Source organism: Hibiscus syriacus, unplaced genomic scaffold, assembly GCF_006381635.1.
Source record: "Hibiscus syriacus cultivar Baekdansim isolate YM2019G1 unplaced genomic scaffold, ASM638163v2 tig00110959_pilon, whole genome shotgun sequence".
In the NCBI taxonomy this organism is placed as follows: Eukaryota; Viridiplantae; Streptophyta; class Magnoliopsida; order Malvales; family Malvaceae; genus Hibiscus; species Hibiscus syriacus.
The window spans coordinates 101,557-112,444 of NW_024062934.1; the positions used below are offsets into that span (position 1 = coordinate 101,557).

At 28.2% G+C, this 10,888-nt stretch overlaps 1 protein-coding gene across 1 annotated transcript; it reads left to right on the top strand.

Moving 5' to 3' along the window:
- The first annotated feature begins 1,879 nt into the window (after nt 1-1,879).
- LOC120148457 (jasmonate O-methyltransferase-like) lies at nt 1,880-4,170 on the top strand. The gene is made up of 4 exons (XM_039161573.1): nt 1,880-1,983; nt 2,036-2,437; nt 3,445-3,717; nt 3,788-4,170. The coding sequence occupies exons 1-4, from the start codon at nt 1,909-1,911 to the stop codon at nt 4,154-4,156; spliced, it is 1,119 nt and encodes a 372-aa protein (XP_039017504.1). The 5' UTR covers nt 1,880-1,908; the 3' UTR covers nt 4,157-4,170.
- Nucleotides 4,171-10,888: the final 6,718 nt, after the last annotated feature.

Here is a 10,888-nt window from a genome sequence, read left to right on the forward strand (position 1 = left end):
AGGGGTTAAAATAAAATTTTACCATTTCATTAAACCTTTTTATATTTTCAATTTTGTAAAAAAATTATATAAATTTTATGAATTTAAATTTTTTAAAGAAAATATATAAATATTTTACAACTTGTTAAAAAATAAATATATAATAAGGATAATTTGGTCAAATATAAATTCCAATAATCTTTTATTCTTTTAACCAAACACAGTAATCTTACATTCTTGCTAAGCCAACCAAACACAAAATACAACGTTTCCAGTAATCCTATTCTCTGGTAATCTTTTATTCCCACTGATAATCTTACATTCCATGAACCAAACGCACCCTAAAAGATAAATCGTTCACTGTTCTGTTATTTAACTTGGCTTGAAATGACTTCATTTACTTTACTTGGGAGTAACATACTATAAGGGTCTTTGAGGGTTCGTCTAAGAGTGAAGCCGAGATTCTTTATTCTTTAAAGGATCTTATTCGCTTCAATCTTTATGGGAGGAAGTTTGATAGAATCGACCCCATTAATGCTAAGCTTTGTATAGAATGAGGTTTGCTTGAGTGAGTATCGAGTTTTTTAGACAGTCTTGTCCTTTTATAGCGGATTTTCACATTTCTTTTGGATTTAATACATAAAATTTACCCAAAAATACTCAAAAATTGATTTAAAATTATTGTTAGAAGAGTGATTTTCAACATAATCTCAAAAACTTAAATTTTTAGCTTTTCCTATAGAAATCAATTTTAAGGTAAAATTATATTTTTGTCCATAATTATTTAATTTTAATTTACAACATGATATCTAAAATGGACATTTTATCTTTTCAAAATCAATTTTTAACAATAATCTCTAGCATTTAAATTTTAAACTGTAATTTTAAAAAACACTTCTAAAATATATATTTTTATAACACTTTTTAAAAATCACTTTTAAAAAGATATACCAACCTAATATCATAAGATTTACAAACTGATTACACTTTTATTGGCCAACACATTATCTTATTGCTTCCATAAATTTCTAAAAATGTAAGGATTGAAATATTATTTTATTATAATTTTTAAAATAAAAAATTCATTTGATAAATAAAAACGAAAATTTATTTTCAAAAATAAATAGTAATGAAAATTTTAAATTTTTTAAATAAAAATTCGGTGGAATTGAATTTTAAATATATAAAAAGTCGTGAAAATAAAATATTATATTTAAACAAATTTGGACCACGTAAAATTAAAAATAAGATTTTTTTTAATAATTGAATTAATATAAAATAATATTTATTTAGAATTTTGTTAATTAATTAACAAGATACTTTACAAATGCAACTATTCGAATTTAAAACTATTAAAAATAATAATTATTTTTACTACTAACACCACTTTATTTGTTCTTGTTTTCATTTTTATTTTCAACCAAACATGTTCTTTAGAATCATAATGATGTCAAACATTTAATTAATTATTCGGTTACAATGACAAATCTATAGGTTGTTGAGAGTGAACGCATGTCTATCTTGAAATTTTTTTTTTTGTTAATTATTTATTTTATTAATGGTATCAACTTTGAAATTATATTTGTGTCCACTCATTAAAATTTTTGCATTATTAATATATGTGTACTCACACTAACATAATCTACATGTATTCGAAGGTGGACACATATCTATCTTGAAATTCAAATACTCTTCTATTAGATATTTGTTTTGTTAATGGTGCCCACCCTATAATTTTATGTGTCACTTTATTCAAAAGTTTTATGATATTACCATATATGTGACTATTTTTTTAAAAAAAAAATTAGATCCGCCGTAGCTTGATTAGTTGTGTTGAGCCTATAAAGAGGGCACCCATATGCCCTCTGCTCACCTCTTTCTGCAATCTTCGTAAACACAATATACGATAAATCGAAAGACAAAGAGACCATGGAAGTAATACAAGTTCTTCACATGAACAAAGGGAATGGCGATACCAGTTATGCAAAGAACTCAAGTGTTCAGGTTTTTAAGATTTACATGCTTTTCCGATTAATTGCATCTTTCCATTTGTTAGAGGGAAATCATATCTATGGGGAAAACAATCATCGAGGAAGCTTTACTACAACTCTCAGTCAACAATGATATAAAGAGCATGGGAATTGCAGACTTGGGTTGCTCTTCGGGGCCCAACACCTTATCAGTAATCTCGGAGGTTGTGGACGTGGTTCGAGCAACGTGTGGTCATATCGGCCGCCCCGTGCCGGAGTTCAGGCTTTACTTGAACGATCTTTATAGCAACGATTTCAATTACTTGTTTATGTCGTTACCGGCATTCTACAAGAAGCTGAAAGAAGAGAAGGGAGTGGAATCCCACTGCTTCATATCGGGTGTCCCAGGATCCTTCTATGCCAGATTGTTCCCTACCAACACCCTCCACTTCGTCTACTCTTTTTCCAGTCTTCACTGGCTCTCCCAGGTTAGTTCCATTTCAATACTAAAGCCATCTGTTTAATGACTTTTAGACATCAAATTACTTTATTTACTTTTAATAGCCATTTTTTAAATTATAATTATTTTAAATAATTAAATTTTATCAAATATATATTTTAAAATGGTATAAAACTCATTTAATTTTAAATTAGTATCAGTGAATGTCTATCCACTGTAACAATATTAGCTGTCTTTTAAAATAAGAGTAGTTCAATTATTTCTAATTAAGTTGGTATTAAATTGGTTACTCCAAATTCAGTTAAACATTTAATAATAAAATTAGCTGTCTTTTAAAATAAGAGTGTTTCAGTTATATCTAATTAAGTTGGCTAGTCCAAATTCAGTAAACATTTAATAATAATATTAGTTGTCTTTTAAAATAAGAGTATTTTAATTATTTCTAATTAAATAAATATAAAATTTGTTAGTCCAAATTTCTTATAATTCAATAATGAATAATTAGTTAAAAATAATAATGAAATTAGTTATAAAAATTAATGGCTGTCTCGAGTTTATTATGGAAATAATATACATGACAGATAAGAACGTTTTGAAGTGAATAATGAATGTTTTTAAGGCTTTAAAAGTGATAAGATCCATATATAGAAGAAGGATTTTAGTTGGTGGATATTGTGACGGAAATCATGTAGCTACAAGTACCGTAATGGCTGCAAACGTTGCATCATTGTTCAATTGTGGGACAACAATTCCTAAGAATCATAAGACTTCTATCCTTAAATATTACGAAAAGCATTACTGATTTTATTATTATCTTCCGCCAGTAAAGGGTGTGCCAAATCAAGCAAATAATAACCAGAACATGCTCCTCCCACAAATTTAAGAAATTGTATATTATAAGATGATATAGAAAAGCAATGAACAGTATGGAATTGTACCAGATTATTACTGTCAGGCGAACATATTAGAGTTCAATCCCATGTAGCATTGGGGTTCTTTCCCGCGGCTTAAGAATTAAATTCTGAAATTTTACAGGTTCCAGTAGGGCTGGAGAGTTATGCTGTGAAGCATTTAAATAAAGGAAAGGTGTATATTTCAAAGAGCAGTCCGCAAAGCGTGTTGAATGCGTACTCGATGCAATTCCAGGCTGATTTCTTAGCGTTCTTGAAGTCACGATCCGAGGAGTTGCTTCCGGGCGGCCGCATGGTCCTTTCTTTCTTAGGCAGGAACTCCATTGATCCCGCAGCTGCAGAAGCTTGCTATCAGTGGGAGTTGTTAGCCAAAGCGCTGATGAACCTAGTTGAAGAGGTATACATTAGAATGGATTAAATCATGAGTTACTGGTATAAGTTCAACTGTGCTTTGAACCTCTTTGCAGGGTTTAATTGAAGAAGAAAAAGTAGATTCATTCAATACACCTTACTATGCTCCTAGTGCCGAGGAAATAAAAGTGGAGATTGAAAAGGAAGGGACATTCATAATCGATCGTCTGGAAGCCTTCGATGTTGACTGGGATGGAGGTGCCATTACTGACATCCAAACCCAACAAGGGAAAGCATTGATTGGGGAGCGAGTGGCTAAGACGGTCAGAGCTGTGGTGGAATCCATGCTGGAATCTCACTTTCAAATCGGACGAGATACAATGGATGTTTTATTCGTCAAGTTTTCAGAGATTGTCGGCACTTACTTGTCAAAGACTAAAACCAAGTACATCAATTTCGTGATTTCCCTTGTTAAAAAGGGATAATCTAACTAACTTGGAAGCTCAGCCGAAGAGAAATCCCAACTCTTTTTTCATTTTCATTGGACTGTTTATTAGATAGCCTATTAGGGAAGTGAACTTAAGCAGACGTCAAGCGTTGATCGGACAGTAATCTCTTTAAAATTTTTAAACTATAGTATATTTTAGATATTTTCTTTATATATATTTTTGCTCCCTTAGAACCTCCTAAGTTTATATTTTTTTAAAATTATTGAAATTCACATTATAACTATTTATAAGTTTGTCATCCTCTAAAATTTTATAAATTCACTATTCTTTTAAAATTACTCTTAATATAAAATCTTATGCCTATCCCAAACATAAACAAAGTTTTAGAACTGACAACCTCTAGTTTTTTTTATACCAAGTTATTTGTAGCGACCGAGGTGATGTAGTGAATAATAACAAATAACTTTTTTTCCCTTTAGATTCTTAATTATATTTGACATTCATAAAATAGATGTATTTCAACTTATTTTTTTTTATTCCAGCTCCACCCCGAATGGTATTTGGGGCACGTAAGCTGGATGAATATCGGAGATCTAAGCCCATGTGAGAAAAATCATTTCCACAAACATCGTTGGTCTTCATATGAACATTTCTAGTTATAAGATGATAAACATAAATTTTGTCGTGTTCATTCATATCAACTATATTAAAAGATGAATAGAAATTCTCGCGGCAAAGCAAGGAACTTCCGCCCCTGAGATTAGTGTTCTTGATGTTCGTAGTCCATCCGTCGTAGTAAGATCCAGTAGAATAAGTGATTTGGTATAACCAAAATTAGACTTTAGTTATTTTTTTTCTTATCTTGATAATATGAAAATGCATTCATTTTTTCTACATCATCCCGATTTTATTATACTATTAGAGTGGAATAAGGAAATTTTTTAAATAAAAAATAAATATAAAGGTAATCTACTTTCTTTAAGTGATCTATTAGATAATCGAAAGAGAAGATCTTAAATACTTTGATGGAAACTAAAATTTGTTTTAAAATTAAAAGTTCAAAACCTATTCATTTTAACTTTTTAACCGATCAATATCGTTTTATAAAATTTGGGTCTAATAATAACCGTTAAATAACTTTTTCTAAGGTGATATATGAATTTTATTAAGTGTGATAGATAAGTAATAAGATATATTATATTTATAGAGAGGTTAAGTTTAAATATGAATATTAATATTTTATTAAGATGATTACAAAGTAGTATAAGTTATAAATACTTTCAACTATTTTGATAATGAATGTTTAATCACCTTTACAGTCGCTGGTGGTCGAACTTGTGACCTCTAGGAACAACAACAATTTCTTTAAGCATTGAAGTATTTGGTTCGTACAAAATTTAAAAATAAATTTAAAACATGAATCCTAGTTCAGAAACATTTAAAAAATGGTTGTCCCTTGTTCCCATATGTAATGGGGTAAGGGGGAGGTAAGATAGTAGGCTACCCCAACACCAGGTTGAAAACAGCTTCCGTAGAAAACCTCCGAATTATGAAATGACCTCCGTGGGACTCGATCCCACGACCTCAAGGTTAAGAACCTTGTGCTCTACCAACTGAGCTGGATAGTCATCTCCAATCATGACATCATGTTTATCAATAGTTCAAAACTCCAATTCTTTTTAAAGAATTCCAATTTTTTAAATAATTTGAGATGGATATAATATAATATTTATTCAGAATATTTTAAATTTATTGACAATGTATACACACCTCTAGATATTATTGTTTGAACCTAAGATCTCAAAGAAGATCAATATTTCTTTATATCCCTAAAATGATTTGATATGTTAAAAAATTATATTTTAAATATAAACTCAGAGAGTTAAATAATAGAAAAAAGAAAATAAAATCATGTGATCAAAATATTAGAAATCAAGTTAATTATGCCTTTTCAATAACATAGATATTTAAAAAAATCAATTAAATCCCTCGTAACAAATAGAGAAACCCCTCGTAACAAATAGAGTTTAATTGTATTGACAGTTTGATCCATATTAATCATTAATTATGATAATTGCATATTTTATAAATCCCTCGTAACACAGTCCATACACAAATTTTATTTTATAAAATAAGATTATGAACTTTGAAGAAAGAGTAATAATTATAACGAGGTTAAGGGTTACAACTTAACCCTAGCAGCTCTCTCTTTCCCCCAAATTTTTTTTTACAATCTGTGTTACTTTTTATAGATAAAATCAACATTTTCCTATTTGATTTCTATTAATCGGCGACGACGTTTTGATTCTGGTTGTCGGTCGTTGGTTGTCTTTTTTTTTAGTTTTTTTAATAAGAATAATTATATCTTTGTGATACGTTTATCTCTGTCTTTTTGACACATTCATCTATGTCTTTTTGACAAGTTTTTCTTTGACTTTTGGTAGTTTTAAGATGTTTGACCGTTATTTTCATTTATTTTTACTCAGGGTTAGATTTGACATCATCTCGATTGATCAAGATGACCCTTATATGTTATCATATTGATCTTTCTTACTTTGAGCCCTCAGATTGATTTGGATATGCAGTTTGTGTTTGTGGATAATTTTCTCACGTCGCTTGGCTATAATTTGCTATTTATTGATGGTCTTTCAATAACTTTATCCTCTTTTATGGTTCGTTTGCCAATTCAATCAAATTTGTTTGTATATTTATTTTGTTCGAGTATTTTGGTTAGTTTTTTAACATTTTTCTTCTTGGGTCCTTATGTGATCTAGATTACTAGTTTTTATGTCAATAGTTATAGGAAAATGTCTCAATTATAATTTTGTCTACGTTTATTGTTATTCTTGTAAATCTTTATTATAATTTCGAATATTTTTTATTATTAACAAACTAGGTGATTTCTATAAAAAAATGATGACGCCAGTAATTTTTATACACATGATAAATACAAATAATTTTATTAGTGTGATTATTTTGTCTTACCTGCCATATTAACAAGTAATTAAAAAACTTTTAAGGAGTGTAAAAAAATTAATTAAACTCTTAATCCAAAAAATTATCCTAGTATTCTCTTAATTATGAAAAAATATTATTATATATAAAACATGAATAAAATTAAGTCGTAATGCTAATGATAAATTTTGTGAAATTTGAAAAGAAATATATAGAGAAACAAATCAAACGATGAGGCTAAGAGGAGAAGATGTATTAGAATATTGATGTCGATAAAGAACAAATATTTTTTTTTTTACTTCGAATGCTTAATTATAATAAAGAAATATATTTAAAAATGATAGAAAATGTAAATAGAGGGGCAAAATAACAAAAAGAAGAATTATTAATGAAGTAAAATTGAGTCAATAATCCATTATTTATTCTAATAGAACAACCAAAATATTAATTTGCGAAATACGACATTTACTACAATATAGGATAAATTTATCATGTTCATATGACGAGTTTGCTCAAATATTATTTTTTAATAAACCCAGCTCTATGGCTCCCGTGGGACCTAGTTGTTTAATATATTAATTTTTTTAATTTGCAATAAATTTGTATATATGACATGTTTTTATCTGTCTTTTGACATGTTTTTCGGTCGTCTGACCGCTTTTTCATTTTTTTTCTAAGGGTTGATTTGATATCGTCACGATCGATCAAGATGACACTTATTTGTTATATTTTTTTATCTTCCCAGTTTTGGTCTCTCATATTAGTTTTGGATACCTAATTTTGTGTTCGTTGATAATTTTTCGCGTCATTCGAGTATGATTTACGGTTTGTCGACGGTCTTTCAATAGCTTGATCCCTTTTTTGTTTATTTGGCGATGCGATTAGATCTATTTTTTTTTATCTATCTTTGTATGAGTTTCTTGATTAGATTTTTAATCTTTTATTGTATGATCCTTATATGATTCTAAGTTACTAGTTTTTGTTTCAATGACTATAGGAAATATTCCTAATTATGTGTTTAATTTATGATTATAATTATTAATCTTTATTTGAGATATTATTTATTTTTAATAAAATTAGTATCTTTTATATAAAAAAAAACCATTTATCATAGTTTTTGAATTGTTAGTGAAACGCTGACTTAGTAATAAACTTGAGTTTTTCTTTTGAAAAAAAATATTTTTTTATGTTCGAATCTTATTCCATGATTTATCACTCTAAATGAAGCTCTTTATCACAAACTCGGATCTCATATTGTATTGAAAAAAGATTTGAAATCCATATTTTGTAAGTATAGGAATCTTTCAAGTTATTTGGGCTCCTAATAGGTATAATGGCCCAATCCTCGGACACCAAAAATACAAACTCGCCATCTTCATTTTGCAGGACTAACCCATTTTTCTATTACAATGTGGAGGGGTGGCCCAAGACCAAACCTATATTAGCAACACCATGAAAGCTGCTATCAAAATATTTTGAGAAAACAACTATAACCATGATCACTTCATTATGAGAGTTTTAATATCATCATTGATCTTTTAATTTTTTTTCAATCATATCATTTAACTTTTTAGATAAAATCAGTCAAGCGTTAACACTTGCCGAGGAGTTAACGTGATAATTAAATTAATATAGTTTTATTTTTGGTTCTTATTACTTATATATTCTATCATTTTGGTTCATCTTCTGATTAGAGGAAAAATAAATTGAAGAAAAAAATATGGTGAAGAGAATTTGTTTTAAGTAATTTAGGATAATTACAAGACAATATTTGTTCAAATATAATTCTCAATCATTTGATATTAAATGCTCATATATATATAGTATTCTTGGTGCTCGAACTCGAAACTTTTGAAAAATTTTAGGTGTACCCTAATCACAGGGTGAAACATTACATTTGTGATGAGAATTATAATATTATGTATATATCTTATATTGAAATTAATGTTGGAAAAAAATAAAAGTGGCCGAGATTGAATTCAAATCTAATCTAGTAAGAGAATATGAGAATACCTAAATCACTCAAATAACTCTAATAGGTTTTTGTATGGAAGAGAAGAAACAAAACCAAGCTAACATAGCTGTTCTACACTCAAAGCTTGTAGTCTTTCCAACGAATTCTCATATAACCGGCATGCGATCTCCTAGGGCGGTTGGGAAAACACATGTGTCCTATACGACGAACTCCAAGCTAGCCGGGCCATACCATCGGCAATTGTGTTGCCCTCTCGTGGAATAAATTGGAATAGCATTCTCCATTCTCGTTTACATCGCCATAATGTGTGAAGTCATTGGAGACGAACCATTCGTCAACAATCCATGCACACAAAGCGCAACTGCATCCTTGCTATCAACTTCCACCACCATATGCTTCACTCCTGTATCCCATGTTACTCAAATCTATATATTTTTTTTATAATTTTGTGTCTAATATCAATCGGCTTTCAATTGTTTCAAAAAAACACTACAAGAAATAAAGATTTTTAATGACAATTTAATTGTGACATTAAAGAATTTCGTCACAGAAAATATGTTATTTGTGTCAAAAATTATTTTTGTCACCTTTAAAATGAGTAATTGTGACTTATTTTTCTTTGATTACTATTTTTGTCACTATTGAAGTGAATAATTGTGTCATATTTCTATTTGGTCACTATAAACTTTGATAGTATCATTTAATCTTCAATTATGATTATTTTTTTAAAAAAATTGATTAGTTTTTATATTTAATTTATTATCTATATTAAGATATATGTGAATTTTACTAACATCAATTAATTGTTAGTACTTTGTTTTTTTTTTAATTTAGGACTTCCACCATAAGGGGTAATATATTGTCAAATATTATTGTTTTATTTTAGTAAATATAATTTAAGGAGACTTGGTATTATTTTAGGTTTAAATCTTAATATTTATATGTTTATATTTTAAAATCAACCTAATTGTTTTTTATACTTTTCTTCCACAAACATATTTTATATGAGAAATTATAGAAAATTAAATTAAATTATTATAATTAATATATATATTTTATAAAATAAACAAAAATATTCCAAAAATGATTTAACATAAATATTATTATTTTTTGTCAAAACCAAATATTTCTTTCTTAGCACAGTGGTTAAGCGTTGCACTTTTAATATGAAGGTCTCATGTTTGATCTTCTTGAAAGCCATGTATAATATTAATTTATTAAAGAATAACATGTTGAATCATTAAAATTAGTCTAGTGGAATGTGGCACTGAATCCTTTTATCAAAATTGGATTGGGGTCATCCTCGCCTATATAGTACTTGATTCGATTAGTCAATTGATAACTCAGATACCAGTGATTACACAAAAGATAAAAATGTAGAGACGTCAAATTATCTATGATTAACGAACAACTAACTGATGACAATGATTATGATGCAAGTTCCTAAAAAATACAACTAAAAATTGGAATATATCTACTATAATTAATTTAATAATAAATATTTTAATTAATTAATTTAACTATGTAATTGTGATAAATATTTTTCACTAATAAGGATAATATTAGTGTCTAAAAATTTGTCATTGTTATTAATATTTTTGTGTCAAAAAATGTAGCAAAAAACAAAACTAATTGTGACAAAATTCAATAAATCTTCACTAGTATAATAGTGACAGAGTTATTAGTAACGGGGAGTGATGACTCAAAATTTTTGTCATTTTGATATTTAGTAACTGAATTTGATACTTTTAGTGATCATTCTTAGTATCATTGAAAATGCAATTTATTGTAGTGAAACTTGATACTCGTTCATCATTATCATCTCACAGCATCTTGTC